Source organism: Lissotriton helveticus, chromosome 7, assembly GCF_964261635.1.
Source record: "Lissotriton helveticus chromosome 7, aLisHel1.1, whole genome shotgun sequence".
Lineage (NCBI taxonomy): Eukaryota > Metazoa > Chordata > Amphibia > Caudata > Salamandridae > Lissotriton > Lissotriton helveticus.
In genome coordinates, this window is record NC_136068.1 from 559,696,381 (window position 1) to 559,723,838 (window position 27,458).

Sequence of the window (27,458 nt, forward strand, 5' to 3'; positions counted from 1 at the left end):
TGTTGAATGCGACGGGATACCCGCAGACATCCCGCAAGCCGCTCTGGGCCCTGCCATCTCTTCGCCTCTGGTCTGCGAGTCGCACCAAGCTGTCCAGAGTCTAGAAATCTATTACACTCTGCCACCTCTAAAAGAGAGGACAGGACAGTTGTGCTGATGCCCCTAACCCTCCTTGCCCCTATTACGTCTTACCCGGGTCTCAGGACCACTTATCCTGCTCAACGCTGACGTCCGCACCAAATGGGAGGTACCCTCCTTGGTCCTCACCTGAGGGACCTGGCTCCCCCTCCCCTTCTGACTCTGTCCCCCCTCCTCCCTGCTCCATTCAAGCTTGGCCGCAGCAAGCACTGAGCCCTGCAACCCCAAGGGTCCCATCCAGGCTCAATCCACCACGCCCTATCCCTTTCCAGGCTGTCCCACTCTGGTCCCCTGCTCCTGCGGTTACCCAGAGCCACTATCCACCCAGCGCTCTTGTAGGCTCTGTGGGGCCCTCTGAAGCCAGTCCCAGCATCTCAACCCGGGGGTCCTCCCCAGTCCATGCGAGTGCGAAACGCGGACAGGGCTCCTTGTCACCAGCCACCGGTTCACCTTAAACCTGTGGTAGGGAGCCAATAGGTATCCCCCTATATAGCCTATTTGGGCTATTTTGGGCTACAATGGAGCCCAGTGATGAAGGAAGGGGAGGAAAGTCACTTTGACGGCACCTTCTCCCAAAGACCCGGGGGGGCTGACCTCTCTGTGGTCGGGTGCCCCCCAAATCCCCATTGTCCGATTGCAAATGTTTTTATTAATCGTGCAAACAGCTGTAATATTTGTTGTGGGAACTATTTCATGATTTCCCGGGCCGACAAGGGTGACTGGGCTCAGACTGTGTCACAGCATTTTTCTACTGGTGAGCTGAGACTGAATTTGAGTGCTAGACCCCAAAACGGAGCACCAACTACACCCCTTTCGCACTTATTCTGCAAGATCAGATTGAAGATAAAAGCGTGAAAAGTAACTAGCATGAGGGGTGTGCCCATGCAGGCAGTGTCACCACCCATCTCTTTTGTATTTCGAAGCAGTTGTTTTCTAAACAGCCTGCCTTCATCTCAGATGAAGTATTTGAGGGGATGTACCGATATTTGGAAGCTTCAGTTGTTAAGGTCGTTTCTTTAGATGCCCAGCTTCTGTCATAGCAGCAAAGCTTTATCTGGGCCTCAAGCCTACTCTTAGCGAAGAGGAAGTGGTCAGATTGGCAGCTCCGCACTCTGACTATATATGTCTTTAGTGGGTGGCACTGACCTCAGATGCATTAAGCGATTTCTTTCAATGGAATTGGGGTCTCATGCACATTCCAGTGAACTCTCTTCTACAATACCTTTGATGCTTACTCAATTGCATCCCCTTTTCTCTTACAATAAACAGGATTCGATTTTCTTTCATTTCCATGTCACTGGTCCAATGCATTTCATTAGGGCAGTGTTATTCCCTTATGACTGCCTTTATACACTAAGGGGCAGATTTACTATATTTTGACCAAGCAAAGCACAGCAACCAAAGTTGCTGTGCTGCTTGCTGTATGGAAGATAGAGAACAGAACAGCACCATATCTACTGTCTCTTTCCTTGTGCAAGTGCACTTAAGCTTCTAAGCACTAACACACACACTTTTACACCATAGTACAACAGAGTGTGTGCTCTATCAGGCATAGATTTTGTACTGGTAGGGCACCCTTCCAGTACAAAACTGTGCAGTAATCATTTTTCCCACTTTGCATGTGTGCTGCACTGTACAACACACATACAAAGGTGGAAAAATGCAGAGAATTTTAAAACTTGCTCTGTAATTATGCCTGTTCGAGAAGAGGTAATTGTTTAGCTCAATTCCATGTCTACCAATGGTAGTAGATAGAGATTTGCATCACAAGTTGGTGGTTGCACAGAATGCCCATGTACCATCCGCTTGATGCCACATAATGCAAAGTTGTGCATAGTGCTTCTTGGCGTTACTTTGGTCAGCTTTCCAATGTAAATCTTGTTTTGAGTTGTAAATTAATTACCACCACAATACTTTGCGCCAGTTTTGCTGTACAAAAGTTACGTCAATCTTGTGAAAAATGTTATTAAATCTGGGCCCCAAAGTTGGCTGCCCACTTTCCCATTTCACTCCTCAAATGTACCAAATTCTCTTTCATTTCCTAGGTCTATGTCTCATGTCTCCACTTATGTGTACTGTTTTGATTTATGTATTTGTATTAACTTTAGGCACAAGGATCAAGACATGTCCACTGCAGAAAAAGAGGATGGTTGTGTGGTCATCACTGGGGTTGACCCCCAAGGGGAACCCTCCAAGATTGGTGCAGGTGCCATCCGTTCACCCATGAAACCTCTGCAGAGTTTTTACAAAGGAGAGCCAGTAGCGCTGGGTGTAAGTGAAATACTTCATAATTGAGCAAAGATTCTGTTAATGCTTAATGATTTTTTTCAGCTTGAATTCCTTGAGTACTGAGATCATGTAAAACTGTTCAAATACACCCACCAAAGTGGCCATGGTTATTTCAAACTCCGTTATTACTTAAGGAACAATTGCATTATTCAATGGAAGATCCAGGGGTTGGATTTAGCAAGATTTTATTTGCATTGCACCACAGGTCCCATAAGGCAACCAACTTTTAGAGAATGAGATTATGGTCCTTAATTAGTAAAGGTTGTGCGGGTGATTATGCCATGCAACACAGTTGATCACTGCACCCGTAGGCCTTCGAACTAAGAAATAAATTGGCACCATACTGTGTGTCACAAGGGCCCCTTCGCAAAGTTTCAGGGAATAAGGGCCCTGGTTTCTTTTACACTTTGCTGAGAAAATATGAAAGGGCAGGGTGAGCATTTAAAATGTACGAATAATTTTTTGGGGACCAGGATTCCCTTCTCACTCTAACTTTGGTGAACAGCAAGAGTGTTGTATGTAAAAAATGTAGTATCCTTAGTGCGTTGTCAAAGTTGATAGACTTTTAAAAACACTTAGGGCCTTCTTTAAAGTTTGTTGGATGGAATACTATGTCAAACTCTTGACAGGGAGAGTTGGACCGGGACAGAAAATGGGCCCGGGCACCAAAATAAAAGTGACCCCCATTAGTGACTTAGATTGCCCTAAAAAATGGCCCATATTTGTAGATTGCTACAGTTTTAAGTTGTAAATACAAGCTGCATAAGTTCTTTGCAAGGTTTGGGACACTGCGTGGATGTGAGGTTGCTGCAGGCAATGTTTTATTTAATACAAGCTTACCCGTCGCGGTTGCTGCGATCTTCGAAGAAAGGAAATTCAAGGAAACTCGTTATGATAACATTCAATTTACATGGTGTAATTTTTATTGAAAATTATTCATTTTAATATGGAAAACATTTCAAAGTGTCGTTTTAATTCTATTTATTTATTCGAGTGCTTGTGGATACCGATTTTTTGTTTTTCCGTCTTGTGCGTACATCATTATTCGAAAGATTATGAGGGCCCTGGGGGGCCGATATTTAAAATAATTTTATGCCAGAAACCTTCACAGGAGTGTACTCAACAACTTCCCGAAGTTTCCTGGCGATCGGATGAATGGTGTTTTAATTATATTTATTTATTCGAGTGCTTGTGGATACACGATTTTTAGTTTTTCCGTCTGGTGCGTACATCAGTATTCGAAAGATTATGAGGGCCCTGGGGGAGCGATTTAAAAAAAAATGTTATGTCAGAAACCTTCGCGGGAGTGTACTCAACAACTTCCCAAAGTTTCATGGCGATCAGACGAATGCTGTTTTAATTCTATTTATTTATTCGAGTGCTTGTGGATACACGATTTGTTGTTTTTCCGTATGGTGCGAACATCAGTATTCCAAAGATTATGAGGGCCCTGGGTGGCCGATTAAAAAAAAAAATGTACGCCAGAAAACTTCACGGGAGTGTACTCAACAACTTCCCAAAGTTTCATGGCGATCGGATGAATTGTGTAGTAATGCATAAAGGACAAACAGAGAGACAGACAGACATACTTTTGTTTATATATATATATATAGATCAGGACAAGCATCAGTAAAAAAATATCCCAGCAGACTATAAAACAGGCTCACAACCAGCCAAAAAGTCGCCCACGCAATAACCTGACACCAGCCCTTCGGAAACTGCCTGATTACCCTACAGGCCAGTCCTACCCTGGTGACGGATTTCCTTTCTGCTGTACTACAAGTTCTACTTGCTATATTGCACTTGTCATACTGTTGATGGGACATTTTGCTACATTTGTGACGGAGTACCCTATCTCCAAACTCTAAACAAGGCACTGAGGTTACAGTTCAAGATCATTCATTTCTTCTAAAACGAACAAGTTCGGAACAATTTTAAATTACTTCTTACCTAATTCCGGTTCGGAGGGTATTTTTGGGACACTCAATAAGATGAAATAGAAGCTCACCAAAACACTTGATGAATTAGCCCACAAGATGTCTAGATATATCAACAGAATGCGGCACAAAGAAGCATAACATTGATTTACTACAGACTTTCAACATCATCTATATTCAGTATAATATAAAATCATCCCACATTCAACATGGAAATTTAGTTCTGTGCATTTACTACCCCGTGGGATTTACACATTTGAGTACATTACCTGCACTCACCTTATTTGCTGTGCTATACGTCATCCAATCCCTCACATCTCTGTCCTCGTGTGCCTGCTAACAGTTGCTGCCTTCTATGTCATTTCATTAGTTATGCAGCATTCTCTTGTCTGCCTGTTAGTCTCTCTCTTTCCTATAGTCTCTACGTTTCGTCCCATTCTGTCCGCACTACTGTCCTCTTTAGCCAATTCGGTGCCCATGCACTCACTCAGTGCCTGCCCGTTCGCAATATTTGGGTTTGTGCCAGGGAGGGAGATAGAGATTATTTTCCAGTCCATCAGCCCATCTTAGTAAGTCTGGACTAGCCATTTTTAGGTCGAGGCCTACCAGACAGATCAGGTGTCTGGTTTGCTAACTAAATCTTGGGGACATTGGAAAGCTTCCCTGGGAATACATTCCACCCATTTCTTAACCCCTTGCGTGCGGCCGTCAGCCAACGGCCGTCGCGAGAACTACCTTGGTAGTGCTGTGCACGTCCGTTGGCTGACGCGGCCCCGCCCCCGCAATGGAATGCCTGCACCGCGGCGGAATTGCCGCCGCGGTAAACGGGTTAACATTGGCTTTGTGGTTTGTAACTCACATTTGCTTGCTTTCTATTTGATGGCTTTATTTGTTTTAGACTGTCCAGTGTGAGATGTCCCTGTACTTGCCCAAACCCTATGTACTGTATTCTTCCTCCTGTACTGAATTTCTGTAAACAGGCCTTTAAATCCTGTTCTTATATTGCCACATTTGCTGAGCCTTCCAAGACAGAGGTCAAATGTAAGGCTCTGTCTTTCATGGAGCTTAGTGTTTATTTTTCTTTCTCTGCCTTAAAAGTGGGAGGATTTATCTGACAATCATGCTTGCTGCTGTGTGTTGTACAATGTTATTTTTTTTACTAGAAGAAAATAACATTTACATTTCTTTAAATCAACTGTGCAGATATTTAAGAATATGGAAAGCCAAATGAAGCACTTTTTTTGGTAATTTTGAAGTGTGGTGGAAACAAATATTGTGATACGATCAAAACAAATCATTACACTAGGTGACATTTCCACACATAATCGTTTGTGCGCTGTATACCTTTATCAGTAAGAACTGTATGTCTGTGCAAATGTAATGGTCATTTCAATTAAAGATGTGTTTCCTGTAATTGCAGGGCCCTGCCACAGAAGCATACTCCACTTTACCCACCCCATTCCACTCTACTCTGCGCTACTCCACGCCACCACACTGTACTCTGCCCCACTTCACACTGCATCACTGCACTTTACGCCACTTCACTCAATACCTCTCTACACCACTCTACTCTATGCCAATATGCTCTACCCTCACCCTACTCTACTATGTACCATTGCACTCTTTGCCAATCCACTCTAAGCCACTCTAAGACACTGCACTCTACAACACTCTACTTTAAGCCACTGCACTCTATGCCACTTCACTCTACACCATTCTATTCCACTATGCGCCATTCCACTATGCGCCATTCCACTCTACATCACTCCACTCTATGCCACAGCATTCTACCCTGCACCACTCCACTCCATTCTATCCCACTACACCGTACGCCACTCTAGTCGATGCCGCTCCACTCTACACAGCTGCACTCTAAGCCACTGTGCTGTACCCCAATCTACTCTGTACCACTGCACTGTATGCCGCTATACTCTACTCTGCAACACTTTAATCTATGCCACTGTACTCTACGCCACTCTCCACCATTGCACTCTGTCACTTTACTCTGCTCCACTTTATGCCACTTCACTCTACAGTAATGCACTCTACGCCACTCTAGTCTTTACAACTGCACTCTCTGCCACTGAACTCTATGCCATTTTACTCTGTGCCACTACACTTTATGCCACCGCACTCTACTCTGCACCAATCATATCTGTGCCCTTCTGCCAGAGCACTCTACTCCACTCCATTTAATGCCAATTCTGTCTACATCACTATAATCTACTGTGCACCACTGCACTTTATGACACTGCACTTTATGCCCTCTTCACTCTATGCCTCTCTACTCTGCCCCACTCTACTCTATTCAACAGCACTTTATGCCACTGCACTCTGACACTCTACTCTACAAGACTGCACTCTCTGCCACTAAACTCAATGCTACTCTACTCTGCACCACTGTATTCTATGCTACTGCACTATCCTCTGCATCACTCAACTTTACGTCACTCTACACCAAGCACTCTACCCCACTGCACTTTACGCTGCTCTAATCTGCATCACTCCACTCTAATCTATTCTGCACCACTTTGCTCTACGCTCCTGCACTCTTCCCCACTCTACTGTGTCACTGCATTCTACATCACTTTACTCTACATCTCTGCACTCCACCCTGCACCACTCCACTCTACCTTGCACCTCTGCACTCTACGCCACTTTACTCTACTCTGTAATAATCTACTCTATGCCACTGCACTCTGTCACTGTACTCCACTTTGCACCAGTTATGCAATTTCATTCTATGCCGCTGCAATCTACTCTGCGCCACTCTACTGTACTTCACTGCACTCTATGCCAATAAACTCTACACCACTTTACTCAAAACCAATGCACTCTACGGCAATATACTCTGCACCGCTGTACTTAACTTATTTTATTTATTGAGTTTTATACAGTGCAAACTTGACCTCAGGGCATCAGAGTGCTTCACAGAGTTACCAGCCTATACTTAAGATATGCAGTACATGCAGATACATAGTGACAGAAAGTGATGAGGTATACAAGGTACGAAATTGTATAAGCCGAAACATGTAAGATACATTTGGGGTACAAATACTTATGTGGTGACATTATGTGATGAGGTGTACAAGGACATTGCAGGAAGATTGCTGATACACATCTGAGGTAGTTACGGTATAAAAAATACATATCGCTTTGCAGAGCACAGCAGCAAATGTACAAAATTACCAGTGGAGTAAAAGAATAACAGCAAAACACTTAATAGTAATAAATATGACAAAACAGGCTGAACAGAAGTAAAGACAGGTGTTGTAGGTCTGAGGTAGCTGGGGCAAGGCCTCTTGTGGATGGGGGAAACTAGAGGCACAGATTTCCACGGGGTAGTGGTGCCACTTCACTCTAGTCCACACCATTCTACAACACTCCACTCAACAATACTCCAATCTATGACACTCTACTCCATTAAACTTTACTCTACTCACCTCTATGCCACTCCACTCTGCGACACACTACTCCACTCTATATGACTCTACGACACTACTCCACTCAGTGACGCTCTACACAACTCCCTCTATGCGACTCCACGCCACTTTACTCCACTCTATTGTGCAACACTCTACTTCACTTCACTGCTCCACTCTATGCCACTCCACTACATGACACTCCAGTGTAACACTCTATGCCACTCCACTCTAAACCACTCCCGTTTACATCATTCAAATCCATTCTATGCCATTCCACTCTCCTGCAGTACTCCACTCCATTCCATTCCTCTAAATCAATCTACCACACTCCACTAAACAAATATCTACTCAACTCCACGTAACACCCACTACACCACTCCATTCTGCTCTACACCACTCCACAATGCTCTATAGTTCTCCATTCTACAACACTGTGCTCCACTCTACACCACTCACTCTACTCCACTCTATGCCCTTCCACTCCACAACAATCTACTCCCTCCACAACACTCCACAACACTCTGCACCACTCCACTGAATGCCACTCTATTAACATTCCACTTCACTCTATGCCACTCAACTCTACTTTACACCACTCCACGCCACTCAACGACTCTCTACGCCACACTATAACATTTCACTCTCTTCCACTTTGGGATAGTTAATTTCACTCTCCTTTAACCCACTAACTTTTAACCTTGCTGAACAGCAGCCACACTGGTGTGCAACATTGCTAAAACATATTGGCAAAGCCAATAGCTCTTGTGTAGACAAGACCTATTAGCTTTGTAAATGCTTGTTCTACTCTTGCATTTGCCATGGTTCTGAAGCCATTGGGGGCTATTTTTTGAATACACACAGCGACCTCTCGCTCCTCTGTTGCTATCTCCAGCTACACTGTGATTATTACACGGACACAGTAGGGGGTATAAGCAGAGTAAAAGTTGAAGCGATGGGAAAAGAGAGAGAAGGAGCTGAGCTAAAAAGAATGTGATAGAGCTAGATCAGAAAGCGGGAACAGAAAGAGAAAAAATAATAATAATAACGAGCATTTGTAAAGTGCGCGGCTACCTCAGGTGAGGAGTCCCGGCGCTAATATGGCAGACAGCAGAGCAGAGGGACCCGCACAATTATTCTCGTTGCCTTAAGAGCCAGGTTTTCAGTGCCTTTCTAAACTTTAACTCCGAGTACAGCATGTGTAAGTGGGGAGGCAAGTCATTCCATAGCTTGGCCGACCCCACCGAGAAAGACGTGCCCTCTGCTCGACTTTGGAAAAGCCGGGGACAGTGAGAAAATGTTGTAGATTGGATCTTAAGGTCCACACCTGGCAGTACGGCGGCGTCTTTTCCTCAAGTAGCCGGGGCCCAAGGCATGGTAGGTGCGGAAAGCCATTGTTAGGCCTTGTATTCAATCCTCTTGGCTGTAGGGAGCCAGTGGAGTTGTTTGAGGTGCGGGAAATGTGCTGGCACTGAGGGACCTTGCAGATTAGCCTGGCTACAGCATTCAGTACCAATTGGAGTCTCTTAATCAAGAATCCAGGAAGGCCCAGGGAGAGGCCATTTGCATAGTTGAGATGGGAAGTCCCCAGGGCATGAACCGCGGTCTTTCTGCTTTCTTCTGGCAAGAAGCCCAAAAAGGTTCTGATGGCTCTCATCTTCTTGATCAAAACCATCAAGAGACAACGATCACTTGACCTTACCGGCACAGCTATTGGCAAACCTCCGTCTGCCCAAATTAATCAATAATGTTTATATACTCTAATATCAATTTTAATTCACTGAATATCTTTAGTACACAAATTCTCATCAATTTTTACTCATTCTATTACAATGGACATCATCAATTTTTCCAATGCCCTGAACTAAACATAAACGCTCCTTTCTGAATAAATAATAATCAAAACTGCAAATGTAAAAACAATGTTGCTGTTGCATGGGAATCCCTGTTTTCCAATCCCAATGCATTTCGGGAATAAATCCCTTCTTCAGGGGAACTTCTTGCTATAGAAATGACTCTGCAAGTTCGGAGGGCGACAACAAATAATTTTTAAGCCAAGTCTTGAACTTTAACTTCATGAAAATCGCTGCAATATGTTGAACGCCGTCCCCTCCTTTTCCTTGTGCACTAAATATCACCGCGCTCCGTTCTAAAAATATTCAGCGCTTCACTGCTGCTTTAAGATCTGAAAGATCACTCCAGTAAGGATGACTACTGTCCCTACTCTTTCCCAAGTGCCGATATACGACGAGCTCCTATCTCCATTATGAAACACCCTTGATCCAAACGCTCCTATGCATGAGTGGTTACTCCGATAGCAGTCTCATCTTCATGAAGCAGGTTGCCGAAAAATTGCCTGACATAGGCCAAGAGGGCTAAGTCCTTATCCCACCTGACTCCCAGGTTCTTGACCCAGTCTTTCGGTGCATTTGGGGAGCCGAGTTCCACCGGCCACCATAGTCCCGAAGGTGGGAGGAGGCTTGACTAAGAAATAAGACCTGGGTCTTGTCGCCATTTAGCTTTAATTGGTTTTCATTCATCCAGCTTGCTATGTTTTGCAGACAGTCTTTGAATGAGTCGAACGCTGCAGCAGAGTGATCAGTGAAAGAAAACACCAGCTGGTGTCTTCCACGTATGAGATCACCTGAAGACCACTCCAAGCAATAAAAGCTGCCAGGGGAGTCCTATAAATGTTAAAAAGTAGCTGGCTTAAGGCTGAGCCCTGGAGCCCTCTGCATTTGAGTGGTTTCACTGAGGAAATGAACGAGCGATGAAGGACTTATTGTCCTCAGTCAGTGATATAAGAAGCAATCCACTCCAGTGCGGTCCCCTGTAAACCAAACTGTTTCAGACAGCACAGAAGAATCGTGTGTGAGATAGTATGAAATGCAGCAGAGAGATCTATAAGTACCAGCATGGCCGATGAGCCACTGTCCACAGATAGCCGGATGGAGCCAGCGACTTCAAGCAGTGCTGTTTCCCTGCTGTATACTGAGAGGAAGCCAGATTGCGAGCCATGTAACAACTTGTTGGTATCCACAAAATTGGCTAACTGTAGCTGCGCCTGCTTCTCAAGAAGCTTAGCAGATGCAGAAAGTAGGGAGATAGGCTTGAAGTTACTGGGTACTTTTGGGTCCGCATTGGCCTTCTTTAAGAGAGGTAGAAGGTAATCGTGTTTCCACGAGGCGGGGTAAATACCCGTCCTGAGGAAAGTATTCCAGATGTGATTTAGGACCGGGTTTAGCCTTTCTGCCAGAAGACTGAACTGTCTCACCGGGCAGGGGTCACCTGGCGAACCCGATTCGCATTTCTGCAGTTCTGCCAGGGACACGTGTGCGGATATCGGGAGGAAGGAAGTGAAAAAGGTGACAGGTTTGAAAAATGTTGCCAAGGCTAATTTGGTTCCCAGGCTGACCCTGATCATATTGCAGCACTCTGCTTGTGCTTGTCTTTTTAGGTTTTGCCTGCACAGCGTTTGCGCTGTGCTTGTTAAATCTATTGTTTGTAATATGAACTTAAAAGGGGCTTACATCCCACCACCTCTCTTTCCTGGCTGTTCATTGGTTCCTGTGCATGCCACTTTTCCTCCATTTCTATTGGCTGCAGTGTATTTTCCTGCATTTAACAATGCTTGTTCCTCGATCTTTTCCCCCATTAATTAGCTAAAATGATGTAAGTTAGTATATGTGCCCCACTTACACACTAGCGTTCTATAACGGATGAGTTTAATTTACAACTGCTTTCGTTTTCACAGGCAGTTGCCCTTACCTTTAGTCTGTGAACAATAAACACTTTCACTCAACTCCTCAAACCCCCTCCCCGTGCCAGTTTCTATTTGACCTCGCCATGACAAGAAGCCATAGTGCCCACACTCCCAGCGCTTACTCCCCTCTGCGCCCCATAACACTCACATACCAAGGAAACTCATGAGACAAATTAGTGGGAAAGCAGTGGTGCAGGTTTATTTTGCACAACAAGTGGAAATAAGGTGGGTCATCTTACGGGCGATCCAATGCGGCAGCCCCTCGCTGTCCCGCATGCCTAATGAGCCTTTCTTGCACGGCGAGTCGATGCTCTGACGGTGCAGTCCCTTATCACTTTCTTTCGTTCACTCCCGCCCCCCCTGTCAGGGCGGAGCGATGAGGCACACCCCCGGTCGGTTCAGGCCCCCCGACCGCCCGAAGGACTAACGGGGCGCCGACGCTGTTCGCTGGAACCCCCTCGGCTCCAGGTTCTTGGCTCAGGCACCCCTACTGTGCCAGGCAGAGGTATTGACTGTGTCCTTCTGCCGCAGAGGTACCCCTACTGTCCATCTGCTTCCAGATCGCCCTGTGACTCCGCCTGCAACACAAAAACAGACCGTTAACAGTTCAAAACATGCCTGCCTGCCGCTCTGCCGCTGGGTCTGGGCCAGGGAGGGAACAGCGCAGAGCAGCCAGGAACGCGACGGCAGGAAAGGCCGAGCCTTGCTGCCGCGCTCGCCTTAAACCCCATAAGGGCCGCCCCTCACACCTGGTGGCCTGCTCCCATTGGCGCGCATGAAAGGGGGCGGGCCAGAGCTGGCGTGCGCGCGGAATGTGGGACTAAGATGCTGTCTCGCTTAGCTCCCCTTCGCGTCGCACGGCCAGCGGCATAGTGCCCACACTCCCAGCGCTTACTCCCCTCTGCGCCCCATAACACTCACATACCAAGGAAACTCATGAGACAAATTAGTGGGAAAGCAGTGGTGCAGGTTTATTTTGCACAACAAGTGGAAATAAGGTGGGTCATCTTACGGGCGATCCAATGCGGCAGCCCCTCGCTGTCCCGCATGCCTAATGAGCCTTTCTTGCACGGCGAGTCGATGCTCTGACGGTGCAGTCCCTTATCACTTTCTTTCGTTCACTCCCGCCCCCCCTGTCAGGGCGGAGCGATGAGGCACACCCCCGGTCGGTTCAGGCCCCCCGACCGCCCGAAGGACTAACGGGGCGCCGACGCTGTTCGCTGGAACCCCCTCGGCTCCAGGTTCTTGGCTCAGGCACCCCTACTGTGCCAGGCAGAGGTATTGACTGTGTCCTTCTGCCGCAGAGGTACCCCTACTGTCCATCTGCTTCCAGATCGCCCTGTACTCCGCCACAGCTCTGGAGGAGGCCCCCGTCGATGACAGAGCCCCCCCACCCACTTAGCTACTTTGCCTCGCTGTTACGTACCACTTGTAATCTAGGAGGGATATGTTCACCCCCAGTCCTGACAAGCATTCCACCTACCCCCATTGCGTATTTGGGTGGCTCTTAGCTCGAGCTCCCTTCGCCTGACCAACTTCATAGGGGCACTGTCAACTCCAGTGTTCAACTGTTTATGATCCCCAGTCCGAAATTTAACACTCAGGAATGTGCTTTCTTGTTCTTCACAGGCATTGTCCCCGTATGGCATGCCGCCTCCAATTGAACTTGGTTTCCCTTGTAGCTTGCCCCTTGTCACTTCCCCCTTCTGTAATGCACAGTGGGCTACCTCATGTATTTTGTTTACCTAGTGGCGTTATTCACCCCCGGACGTCACCTACGGGATCTATTACAGAGGTATCATTCACCCTGAACCCATCATTCCCCTCGTGACCCCTTTATTTAGCCTTACCACTAATCCACTTGGAGGAGTGGATCATCGTGCGCCCAAGATACCCAAAATCCCAACCGTACTGTACTCATTGGAGTATGACCCGAAACAGGATTAGGCTGACGCCTTGACAAAACCTGGGGTACTAAAGACCTAATCCTCCATCTATAACCCCACCATGTTTGTCTGTAATTTCACCATGTTTCAATTCGGCTTGTCCGACCTCTTTTAATGTAATATTTCAGCCCCAAACCTACCATATTTATGGGGACATGCTTGCAGTTGGCAATACCTTTCATGCCAATGTTTCAGCATATAGCTAATAGGGGCATCAACTGCTGGGTCTTGCTGTAGGTACTATTAATGTCGACATTTGTGTTGACGGCCTTATGTGCGTGAAATTACAACCAGATACCAGCAGCGGTAGGTCCCACTCACACAGGACTGGTCCACAACAATGCTCTTGCCACCTTGGGACCTGAATAACCCATGATCCACTGACTCAGGCCCTCTTAATATGTACCTGGCCCAGGGCCCTCCACCTCTTGTGAATCCTGCAGTTTGAATTTAAGCTGTTTGGCATTAGCTGTCAATATCTACAAGAGGGGCCGCACATCCTCGCTTGGTCCCTGCTTCTCTGTTGCATTCTGTATGTTATTTGCAAATTTTTGGGATGCTAATGGAAGGCCGGTGATGTATCAACAGATGACTTATTAAATTAGTATTTGTTATAGCTTTACTTGCAGCTCATAACTAGAAACCTGCTAACGTACCACCGTGGATTGTGGAGGATATCGGACTCCTGTACCTTGTGACCCTCGCCGTCATGAACACATGAACACTATATATACTGCTGTGATACCCACTTACGCAATGTATTGTACATGTATAATGTGCATGTTACTAAAAGCGCTCTACCATCCTGTATGAGAAGGGTGGTGCTATAAGGAATGAATAGTGCTTCGTCAACGTATTTAGGTAAGTACAAGGACAGCGAGAGACATCCGGCAATCTTACAGTGCCTGTACTTATATGTAGGATGAACAAGTCAAGGCATGACTATCCTAAGTCACTGCCGTGTGAGTTAAACACATTGAATTTATGCCTGCAGAATTAAGAAACCTGCAATCACCCTTAAAATTATGTTTCCACGTGCCCTACACCATAGCTGTTTGTTGTCTCCAATATCCGTTATGGCTAGGTTCACCCACCAGATCTATTAAGTTTTATTGCTTGTTGTTATATTCGCATAGTTGGCTTTGCAGCAGATATATTCATTGGAAGGGAAATGTAAAGGAAGCTGCGATAGTTTATAGTATAGAACAGCGAACGGTAAACTATCGAATAATGTTCTGAAACCTTTTGCCGCTGGCGCTTTATAGCTACCACTATTTCTTAAGCCCGTTCATTGAGCTGTTACGACTACTCAGTGGGTGCAATTATCAGTTTTGAACCTATTTGTAGACGCTTGAAAGCCCCCGAGGGCTCTCTCCTCTCCATCACGATAATGTTTGTAACCCGAGTACCATTCAGATATGTAGTACCTATCGGGGAAAGCATTTGCATCCCTTTGGGGTTGCTTTATTCTTTAAAGTGCTAAATGCTGTCTTTAACTATTGCAGAGTTGCTGTCTAGTAACCCGGACACCTTGGATTTGGGTGTACCTGCTAACCATATATCAAAGCTAGTTCACACCGCAGCACTGGTCTATCGCTTGGTAAGAGAATACAATGGCTGCATTGAAAGTAGAGTTTAAAGCTATATACAAGCTATAGAACCCCGATATGTGTACGATATGGCGACTAGTGTCACCTACCCACTTAAAGAAGCGCTATTTCGTGTCACCACTCCACTCGTTCCCCTAGTCTTCATCTCACAACCACCTCATCCTCCCAGGTTTTCAAAACTGACCTCAAGGATCTCCTCCTTTAAAGGCACTTACAATTGTAACTGCTGCCCTCCTTCGCAGTTTAAATTTACACAGTCATAAAGGGATGTCTGCAGCTTCGTCTTACCCAAGTTACACATTGTTAACTTATACTTTCTTATCCAACACGCCGTAGGCATATTGATTAATTACTATAACTGCTTCTTCCTTTGGTAGCACAATGTGCAGTCCCCCGGGGCCCTAGATCACAATTTCCCACCAATATATGGGAGTATCTTAATTTGAATATCAATAACAATCTTTGCCATTTTCCGGGGGAACTGAGCAACCGAAAACTTGTTAAATTAGGAATTGTACATATATCTGTTCCGCTCAAATCACAATGGGGTGCAACATACTGCCTTCAATTGAATAGCCACCTTTCTATACTCCAGGCCTCCTCTGACAGTGTTGGTCTTAGAACATGCTTTCGCTTGCGGCTACTGTTGGCTGGGCAGGCCTAGCTATTACCCCGTCGTACAAGACACGGGCCATCAACGGTCATGAAGATGCTCTACCATTAGTATGAATCTAGAGCATTAGGCAGTAAGCTAGCTGCCCCACAATACACCGGGCCATCCATTAATGTAATTGAACTGATACTGCAGGCAGTGGACACTTCCCATACCTGGACAGTAGGCTACCCTGATCAGGGTCAATCGATGCTGAAGTAAACGGCCGACTTGCTAAAACCTGCTCTGTTTTTGGTAGGTTGTGCTTTGACATTTGAGAATGGGAGGGGTCAGCCTACCCAGAAGCTTAGTGTCACAAGTCCGTCTGTGCGACGTGGACGGGCTACCAAAGTCATGTATGCCACACTATCCCTTCACATGTCCCTCTGTCCTGCCGTATGTCCAAGTCTGAGGTCGAGAAGATGGTTTCTGGCGTCACTACCGAGACCCGAACTCAACTCCAAGCAGCAGCTTGAGTTTGAAATAATTCCTTATCAGTGTGTAGGAACAGTTGCAAAAACCCACTGCGACAAAGTCGAACACAATGTGGCCGCTAATGATATATTTATCGGAAGTTTTGAATATTCCGGCCTACCATGATGCACAAGGGGAGCTGCCCTTAGCGATCATGGGATGCAGCAAACTGCTATACTTCAGTATTATAAAGGATAGCGCCCACACCACCTAATATGTCATTGTAATTCTAATTTTCATTCATGAGTGCATTTAAATATAACTTCCAAGCTCATGGAGCAAGGTCGCGGCTAGTTATCCGCGCCAAAGCACTGTTATTACGGCCTGGTAGTCAAGCTGTTCGTTTCCAACCTGATCTGCACGGCCATATTTGCTTTTCTATCTGTACAGCATACCTGTTATATGCTTTGCACTAGCGAGGCCACTTCAAATGTATCGGTGTGCGGTGGCTGTATTGTTGTTATGTCCTAATTCCCGTAGGACCAAGTCCGTAGTAGCGTATGTGGGGGAAGGAACACCGACGCTCTCTGTACCCTAGGGTACGTGCTGCCTCTTAACGCCTCTGTGTGCGGATATTTACTGTTTTTGCAGTGCAACACATGACAACGCCACACACAAAAAAGCGGCACAGTATTGGGTATGAGTGACATCCTGCCCACATTTTTGACTACCAGGGGTCCGTAGTATTTTTAGGAGATCACCAGCTCCGTCAAACTCAAGCAGTGCCCAATACCGGGCTACCTTGTCTTGATTTCAACTCTGTGACAGGGTACCTGGTTGTTTCTAAGAAGTGCCGGTACTTTCCAAATTAAAAGCATTACGTTTTTCTTGAGAAGTGCAGGTTCTCAGAAGTCCACTTCTCAGTACCGGCCCATTTAAAGCACTGCCTATGCTGTCTCTTTATCTCACCATTGCAGACATTGTCTTCCATGATTTCTCCTCTTGTCGCTGTTTTCCTACCTTACTCTTCTTCCTTTTACGTCCCGTTTTTAGGTTTCGGCTACCGTCGCACTGCGTAAGCAGTGGGCGGAGCCGAAATCTTTTGTCTGTAGTATGGGCGCCTGAAGACGCCCCTGTCCTGCATTGGCTGGCCTCGTAAATGCTGGCCAGCCATTGGAGGAGAGGAGCGTCACTCAGTTCAGGGCCCGCCTTGACGCGATTCGGGGGCGTTTCTGGGTCTTTTTTTAAGTCCCGCCCTCCCCTCTTCCCATTGGCTGGAATTTTACCTTCCAGCCAATGGGAAGGGGAGAGCACGCCCCCGAATCCCTACAGGACGCTGTGCTTTCCGAGCAGCGTCTACCGAGGCCATGAGGTAAGCCTCTGCCCCCCTTTTGTGCCGTTGTTTCTTGTTTTTTGCCTTGTAACCAAGAAAGTATTTAGAGAAAGCATGGACATGAAACTGTACTGTGTTTATTTTTCTGGACAGTGCTTTATTCACGTCACAAAGGTTTAAATTCCAATAAAAATGTTATATTAAAAAAGTACATATTAAAGAGAACGGTGAAACTTACTTTTATATGTAAGATTAGGTAACTTAAAACTTAGGAGTGGGATTCATACTATATTGCAAGTCGACGTTTAGAGTTGGACTGTACAGCAGAATGGCGATCACCGCGTGCATATTCTACGAGATACGTTAGCACTCTAGCTCTTTTTTCAGACGTCGTACGGGAACATTCTACATATGAGGGCTGGCCAATGCCCGCCTTTTCAATTAAGTTGTACGCTAACATTCCAGTTCCAAAATGTCCGCCGTGCACAATGACAGAAAAAAAAAGAGATTCGAGCTGAGGGGAGGAGCGTTCTACTTCCTCGAGCGTGCGCAGTGCTTGCATCCTTCTCCGTCCTGAGCGCGGGAGTTTGACTGTGTGTCTGCATTATGGATTTGAGCGAGTTTGAGAAAGACAACAGCTGCAGCAGCAGGCTCAGCTCTGCTGTGCCTCCTTTGTGTGTCAGCGAGCCGTGTTGCCTGGGAATAGATGAAGCGGGCCGGGGCCCAGTCTTGGGTGAGCGAGCGGCTGGTCTTTGGGAATGGATTACGGGATTTATGTTAGGAGGGGGTGACAGACTGGTGGGATGTGCGAGTCCTCTTGAAGTGGGTGGGTTACGTGGTATGACAGACCTTTGCAGGCAGGTCCTCTTGTAGCTGAGCGGCTGGCTCTTAGAACCGAGCAGTGTTGCCATTCGTGCACCCAATATGTTCTAATTGCTGCACAAAAACGGAGACACTGGAAGTTTTGGCAGTAGCATTACTGGTGCCGTTACATAGAATTTGTTTTCAAAGATTAGTGTTTTCACATGCATTAATCAAACTGATGAGATTGAAGTGAATCAGGACTCTGACTCTCCGAATGCGCTGCGTTATTGCACGAAATCTTATGGTTGGAAACTAAGTGCTATATTACGTAAACAGGCGCACGGTCCAAACTATAATCTACCTCGCTTACTGTAAGTATACTGCTAGCTAAGAAAGATACAGTTCTTCCTTTATATTCACTAGAACGTGCTTTGAAGTGCTTGTTTTGGGATAGCCCATTGGCTGAGGTTCTGGGTATTCTCAATTCCACAGTGTGCAGACCAGCTTGTTTTATAGGTAGCGTATATGTAGGCTGGTGGTCGTTTCCCATGAGTCACTTGGCTCATGTCCTGGGGCTTCAGTATCCCTAAATGACCTGGGTCTGGGTGTACTGTTCAACAGGCACAGAACAGATTGTACTTATGTGCACTGTTGGAACAGGCCAATGGTACCCATCATTGGTTCGTGAGCTGGAGCACCCATGCAGTCCTTACCACTGGCCTTAGGTGGTACCTAATACTATTGTCTGTGGCCATTTGAAACCCCTTATCCCAGTCTAGACAGGGCCCGTGCTTTTCGCACAACTTTGAAGGGAAGGGTTGCAGTGCATGTAGTGACAGGACCTGGATGCTCTCGCACAGCAGTTGGTACAGGACTAAAGTGCTGCAAAGTTTGTATTGTCATAGGTCCCCTCAACTCTCAATTGATTTGGGTCTGCCATTGGTACAGGTCCATGGGCTTCATCAGAAAGGCAATGAAGCACCCCTGTACCTATTTGTTGGTCTGAATGCCCCCCATACATTTATTGTTCCAGGCCTAGACCTCACATTCAGATATTGGCGGATGTTGTGGGATGTGGCATGCTTATGTTGCCACAGGCTTGGAGGCCCTATACTCCCATTTCACATATGCTTCCATGTATTGATTAAACTGAGTGAGACTTATTTGATTGGTGGGAATCCCCATACCCTCATGTTTTAAGTAGCACAGCTAGTTTTACGTTTTGGTTGCCTTCCATTGTATGGTTCAAGGATATTTCTTTTTACCAAATGCGTTGGGTTTAGTTACACAATAGGATGCTTTATTTAACACACTGTGCTGGCATCTATCAATCATTACGCAAGGTGAATTTTTTGTAGGTGTTATCTTCTAACATGTGACTTGTTTCTGTTGATGGCTGCACACTCTCTTTATGTCCTGTATCCGAACCATTTCACTATTTAGCACTTTTACAAAGGCGAAACCGTTGCATTGTAAATGCTTGTTTATTTTCTCTCTCATTCACAAAATCTGATGATACAGAACAAATCCTGGCCCTCAAAAGCAGGTACCCTGCACACTACCTGCTGCCACGTGCTCTCCCTCTATGCGTTGTGGGAAGAATCGATCCCGCGTTGGTGGAAGCTGGCTCGCTACCTACCCCCGCTCTTCCCATGCCTCATTGTCGCAAACCGCCCCAGGCGCCCAGACGACAATACCAAGGGGACCAAGCCGACACTAATAATCTCACTAGCGTGTCTCGCAGGACACTACGGTGCCCTCGTTTAGTTATGTGCCAAGGCCTCCTATGCAATTCATTACAGAATTACAACCATTTGATGTGCTGCCTGAAACAATAAGTTGGAGTGTTATCTACCTGTCTCTTGATGCACAAGGCCCCCCGGCACAGATTGTTTCGGTAGCTGCTCAACATTTTTAGTTTGTTGACATTCTTCCGATAATAGCGTGAACTCGACTTGGAGGTATCACAGCGCTTTACATGATAACCCGTTGCACCACGGACAGACACATTCATTTTAGGCACGGGTATATTAAGTGATTTGCCCGGAATCACAGAATGCTCGCACCCACTGCCACCTTCGAAACCGGCTTTCCCAGCCTCAGGGTAGGTCGCGCTAGCCGTTAGATTTTAGTTTGTTGACTTTTTTTTTTTTTTTTTTTTTTTAATCGCGTGAACTTGACTTGGCGGTCTCACAGCACTTTACATGAGCACCTGTTGCACTACGGAAGACACATTCATTTTAGGCACGGGTATATTAAGTGATTTGCCCGGAATGACAGAATGCTCGAGCCCACTGCCACCTTCTAAACGGCTTTCCCAGCCTCAGGGTAGGTCGCGCTAGCCATTGTAAGAAGGTGATTAATGTGTTGTGCGAGAAATTCGTATCGAAAACCTAAAGAACCCATTACCGCAGAAACCCAAAAGCATGGCCTCGAATCTACAAAGTGGAAAATGGTAAATAAATAATTACCGCACAGGAGGTGTACGAAAACTAACTCCGTGTAATAGGAACATGCATGCATCTGAAAATGCAAGACCATGAAAGCTATAGCCTGAATTTTGTCGTCGCTTGGTTATCGCAATCTTTGAACACACGGTAAACATGCGACACACGGTAAACATGCGGCTAGTCACTGCTTATTTCCACAAAATGTTATAGAAAAATTCACAAACAATAAACAAGAGCGACAGAAATAACGATATTGTACTAATCGGGGACAGAAAAACAATTCAATATGGAACAAGATCACCGAACATTACATCACGGGGACCGTCCAGAGCTGGAGGCCTCGCTTTCACTGGTAAGCAAAATCATTACGGTACGGGAGGTATACGGAAAACCACTCCGTGAAACAATAGAAATATGCATACATCTGAAATAGCGAAACGATGGATGCCACAGCCCGAATTTTGTCGTTCCCATGTATAGCAAATATTCACAACGACAATAAAAAAAAAAAAAAAAATAAGAATTAATAAACAAGAGCGACAGAAGTAACAATTATTGTACAAATCAGGGACAGAAAACACAATTCCATGGACAATTGCATTTCTATCATCTAGAAAGAAGTGATTGAACCGAAGTGTGAAAAGAAATAAAACATAAAAGAGTTACTAAAGCTAGAATTGCTTTTGGGTGCGTTTTAAGAATAAAAGTTTATGAGCACTTAGATTGGAACAAAACTAAGGTGCCTCGTTAATTTTCAGTATAAATTTCAAAACGTGATCAGCAACGGGGTTGTTAAATTACGATTACATGACGTCAGATCCATTAGTCTCTGAAAACGCAAACTTGTTCGTGGAAGGAAAACAATTTTTGTGAGATCGCCTTGACGAAACTTAAAACACTTCATACTGCGCATTTTACAAGAAGATCGATGTCACTTTCCTTCTGTATTTATAATGCACCTGGAAATCTTCACATTGTTAATGTAGTGGAAGCCAGCTTCGACAAAATAATGGCGTTTACTTTAAAGCCATAAAGCATTTCGCTTGGCGTGGAGAAGCTACACATTATATCACGGGGACCGTCCGGAGCTGGAGGCCTCTATACCACACGAGTGTCTACGCATCTCTCTAACACCCTGTTTTCTTGCCTCCATACCAGATGTAAGAGCGGGAACCAAAATGGGAAACTGACCGGCTCTAACCGATGTAAGAGCGGGAACCAAAATGGGAAACTGACCGGCTCTATCCATGTCTGTGCAAATCATTCACGATCTCTGCACGCAGAGTATGTAGGATAAAATATATGAAAAGCGTCAATGTATTAAAACATTATTTCTGAGGAAACCTTTAAACGGCCATTAGCATATTTCAGAACTTCTGTTTCTTTGTATCCACGGCACTTCACTGCTGCATTCCGGGCCACACTCATACCGCCTCACATCTGTTTACCACGCACATTTCCTCTCTTCAGGCATCTATTCTAACCCTTCCTGCTCAGGGGCGGGAGGCAAAGACCGCTCTCGGTAATAGGAATAAACTCACCAAACATCAACGAGCGCTCCGGTAATAGGAATAAACTCCCCAAACATCAAAGAGCGCTCGCGGTAATAGGAATAAAGTCACCAAACATCAAAGCCCGCTCTCGGTAATAGGAATAACTCGCCAAACATCAAAGAGCGCTCGCGGTAATAGGAATAAAGTCACCCCACATTCTATCATGGGGACCCCCGGAGATGGAGGCCTCTTTCACACGAGGGCTGCCTGGAAGAGACTACCATATGTGAGTGTCTAAGCATCTCTCTAAAACCCCCGAAACCGACACTGCCCGCACGCTCTCCCTCGGCCCCCAGGCCAAACAAACCGCTGCTACGCATCAGCTACAACACGTCCCAAAAGACCTCCGATCATCGCCTCTTCCCGCTCAGAGCCCCACCATCGCCGAACCTGCACAACTTCTTAGAGCGGTTCCCCTTCTGCAGCATCGCTAACAATGAGGCCGCCCGCAATAAAATTAAGGCCATACCAGGTCCGCTCCCTCATTAGGGCACTGCCCCGCACGCTTCCCCTCGGGCCCCAGGCCCCACGAACCGCTGCTCGGCCTTGAGGACAACAAACGTCCAAAAACTGTCCGCTCCTCGCCTCCTCCCGCTCTGAACCGCTCCGACGCAGACCCCCGCACGCGGACCTCCGAACACAACACTCACCGATATTCAGACGAGGAAAACTCGACGCAAGACCCACGAGGCAGACAGGCGCTGGATGGCCACACTAAGGCCCAACCGGATCAGCAAAGCCGCGGGAAGCCTAAACGAACAGCGCAGAGCAGCCAGGAACGCGACGGCAGGAAAGGCCGAGCCTTGCTGCCGCGCTCGCCTTAAACCCCATAAGGGCCGCCCCTCACACCTGGTGGCCTGCTCCCATTGGCGCGCATGAAAGGGGGCGGGCCAGAGCTGGCGTGCGCGCGGAATGTGGGACTAAGATGCTGTCTCGCTTAGCTCCCCTTCGCGTCGCGCGGCCAGCGGCATTATCTAGGCATATGACCATCTTGGCTTTCAGTCAGAAACCCTTAGAATGCTGGGACTTGGTGTAGTGCTACTCCTCCCGTAAAAAAGAAAAATAAATAAGGTCTTCTCAATCAATGCCGAAGATTGGACGAGAGTGTCTACTTTCCTACTCAGTTGACCTAAGTGTGGGGCATTTCTTCAGAGTTACATAAATAACCGTTTTGAAAAACTGAATGAATGGTTCCTGTAGTCTTAATTCAAAAATGTTTCTAATGGTTTTGCCAACCGGATCTAGTGAATCATGAAAACAGTGTTCACGAGTCTGGCAGAATAAAAGCACCGTGAAATCTCTTCCCTCTGAGGGCTTTGTAAGGACCTGTGGGTACCTATGAACGTTATTCCTTGAACAGCCAGTGCAATGAGGCCTTTCCTCCAGCACAGAAACTGTTATCCGTGTTTTGCCAGCAGTTTAGAGACCCTAGGAAACTAAATATACCCTACTCCCTATCCTGTGAAAAATCTGCGTCCCGGGCTGCAAAATCCAAACCAGCACAGTTCAGAGTGGGTCTGGAGTTCTGATTGTGATGCTGGACATCAGCCGCGGCCCGTGCAGGTAAGAGCGGTAGGGCCGGGCGGGGGAGCACATGACGAGGGAAAATTAAACAAATAATACATTTTCTCTGGTTGTTATCTGTTGAAATCCCCCCCACCCATCCACACCGCTCTTACCTGCACAGGCCGCGGCTGGCTGGACCGGCCTGCCGAGTGCACGCCTGGGCCTTTGATGGTGATGTGGAAGCCTTGGGGGGGGGGGGGGGGGGGGGGAGGGCTGCTGGGCAGTTTCAGTAAAATAACCAAATTACACTGTGTGATCTTGCTACTGCTAGGGCGGTCTGGAACCTGGGGTGTCAAACTTTCCAGTGTTAGATGTAATCGGCTTTCTTCTGTTGCATTATGGGATATGTAGCCTTTTCTTTTTACATTGTCTCCCCCTTCTCGCCAGTGAATAGATTATCTCCCCATGACCACATGTCACTAAAAAGTATAAGCCTTCTTATTGCTGACATATGAACCCTTGCAGATATCTGTTAACAGCCAAGTGCTTCCAAGTAACAACAACAACAACACGCCAGTTGTATAATAAACATCTGAAGTAAATGTCAGTGCTCTCAAGTTTCCAGGTTGCATAGGTGATTAACTTTTTCGTGCCAGCATTTTCCTTTTCATTATGGGACTTTTAGTTGTGATTTTTGATTGGGTACAGAGAACTAATAATCCCAGACAGGGTGAACTACTTACGCATGGGCCTAGGAAACTTGAAAACCCGGCATTTAGAAATGTTCTGAACATTGTATTTTTCAACAGATTTACACGACAACAAATAAAGCGTGTATATCCTTTTATAGCTGAGCAAAACCGAGGGTGCATTGTTCGCCTGGGGCGACCGCTGGAAAAGCTGTTCCAGAAATCTGTAGGTTGAGTTCTCTCTTTATTAGATTTTATTCAGGACCGCTGGAATTATGTGGCAAAGGAGGACCAAATTGTGTGGCAAGGTTGACTTAATTATGCAGAAAGAAAAGGCAAATTATGCTGCATGATGCAGCACTTTTGGTATTAATATTACTTCATTATTTGGTCCTTTTTACACCCGATAACAGTGTCTGAGAAAAGACTTCTTCTTAATTAGTAAAATTGTAAAACACAAATACAACAATAAGCAGCTGGAAGATAACCAGTCAACCTTTGCGTAAGAACCCGAGTCACCATATTTGTCACAACTTTTGGTTTGTTTGAGCTAGAGAATTTTTTTTTTAAATCCTCAGCTTATGCGGCAGATGATGGATTATGTGACAAATGAAGCAAATCCATAATTTTGCAAAAATCGACAAAGCCTCAGAATCACATAATTCCACTGGACCCAATTTAATTACACCACTGAATCGTCCTTTGGCGCTGGCATGTTTTCATGTTATTTCTTTACTGGCTACACTAAGAAGCTAAGGGCATATTTACTAGGAAACTGTCGGAGCGCGGCGTTAAGGCAAGAAGGCTAATACCACGATCCCACAGTTTCCAAACACATGGATGTGCTGTAATCACAAGACTTCAGCATTCCCTTACCACTGGCGCTAAATGTAGCTGCCTAGCGCCAACGTAGGCACTCTTGCACCATTGTGCGAGGGTACCTGCATAGCAGGGAAAGATTGTTTATGTGCAGGAAGGGACACCTTCCTGCACATAAACAATCAGTAAGGGTGATTTGTAACTCCTATGTGTACTGCATTGTACAGCACACATAGAAGTTGCAAATTGCCATTTTTCTTAATTACTGTTTATGTGCAGGAAGGGACACCTTCCTGCACATACACAATCATTCATGTTGTTTTGCTCTTCAATATGTGTGCTGCAGAATGCACCAAGCATAGAAACAACAAAAATGAGGAGAAATAAAGCATTTCTCCTAATTTTGCCATGTTAATTTTGGTCTGACCCTTGTAAATATGGAAAAAACACAGTTGATGGACAGAATGTAGAACAATGTCATACATTCAACCCAGTACAAAGATCTGGGCCTTAATCCATCGTTTTTTTGCACTCCACACCACCCTGGGTTAGACACTGGCTATATGCAAATCAGCTCTGACCCTGTGCCTCATGGGAACAGTCCAGTCCCAACTACCAAGCCATGTCTTTCCCAGACCGGAATCAAGCATCCAAGGACCGGTTTCTGGCTATCAGCCTTCATCAGCCTGGATAGCTTGACTCCAGTGGTGTGGAGAGCCTGGGACTCACGTCTGAGCATACCCAGCACACTCGGGGTGAAAATTGCAAAAAACACAGTTGATGGACAGAATGTAGAACAATGTCATACATTCACCCCAGTACAAAGATCTGGGCCTAAATCCATCGTTTTTTTGCACTCCACACCACCCTGGGTTAGACACTGGCTATATGCAAATCAGCTCTGACCCTGTGCCTCATGGGAACAGTCCAGTCCAAACTACCAAGCCATGTCTTTCCCAGACCGGAATCAAGCATCCAAGGACCGGTTTCTGGCTATCAGCCTTCATCAGCCTGGATAGCTTGACTCCAGTGGTGTGGAGAGCCTGGGACTCACGTCTGAGCATACCCAGCACACTCGGGGTGAAAATTGCAAAAAACACAGTTGATGGACAGAATGTAGAACAATGTCATACATTCACCCCAGTACAAAGATCTGGGCCTAAATCCGTCGTTTTTTTGCACTCCACACCACCCTGGGTTAGACACTGGCTATATGCAAATCAGCTCTGACCCTGTGCCTCATGGGAACAGTCCAGTCCGAACTACCAAGCCATGTCTTTCCCAGACCGGAATCAAGCATCCAAGGACCGGTTTCTGGCTATCAGCCTTCATCAGCCTGGGTAGCTTGACTCCAGTGGTGTGGAGAGCCTGGGACTCACGTCTGAGCATACCCAGCACACTCAGGGTGAAAATTGCAAAAAACACAGTTGATGGACAGAATGTAGAACAATGTCATACATTCACCCCAGTACAAAGATCTGGGCCTAAATCCATCGTTTATTTGCACTCCACACCACCCTGGGTTAGACACTGGCTATATGCAAATCAGCTCTGACCCTGTGCCTCATGGGAACAGTCCAGTCCGAACTACCAAGCCATGTCTTTCCCAGACCGGAATCAAGCATCCAAGGACCGGTTTCTGGCTATCAGCCTTCATCAGCCTGGATAGCTTGACTCCAGTGGTGTGGAGGGCCTGGGACTCACGTCTGAGCATACCCAGCACACTCGGGGTGAAAATTGTGAAAAAAACAGTTGAAGGACAGAATGTAGAACAATGTCATACATTCACCCCAGTACAAAGATCTGGGCCTAAATCCATTGTTTTTTTGCACTCCACACCACCCTGGGTTAGACACTGGCTATATGCAAATCAGCTCTGACCCTGTGCCTCATGGGAACAGTCCAGTCCGAACTACCAAGCCATGTCTTTCCCAGACCGGAATCAAGCATCCAAGGACCGGTTTCTGGCTATCAGCCTTCATCAGCCTGGATAGCTTGACTCCAGTGGTGTGGAGAGCCTGGGACTCACGTCTGAGCATACCCAGCACACTCGGGGTGAAAATTGCAAAAAACACAGTTGATGGACAGAATTTAGAACAATGTCATACATTCACCCCAGTACAAAGATCTGGG

The 27,458-nt window shown here is 46.2% G+C and overlaps 1 protein-coding gene across 1 annotated transcript in view; it reads left to right on the plus strand.

Annotated features, from left to right (window-relative positions):
- The window catches only part of LOC144766891 (membrane-spanning 4-domains subfamily A member 4A-like), a 458,387-nt gene that overhangs the window by 32,385 nt on the left and 398,544 nt on the right, over positions 1-27,458 (plus strand). Inside the window, exon 2 of the mRNA XM_078650602.1 lies at positions 2,247-2,409. Coding sequence (XP_078506728.1) covers positions 2,263-2,409 — 147 coding nt within the window. The 5' untranslated portion in view covers positions 2,247-2,262. The remainder of the gene's footprint in view (positions 1-2,246; positions 2,410-27,458) is intronic.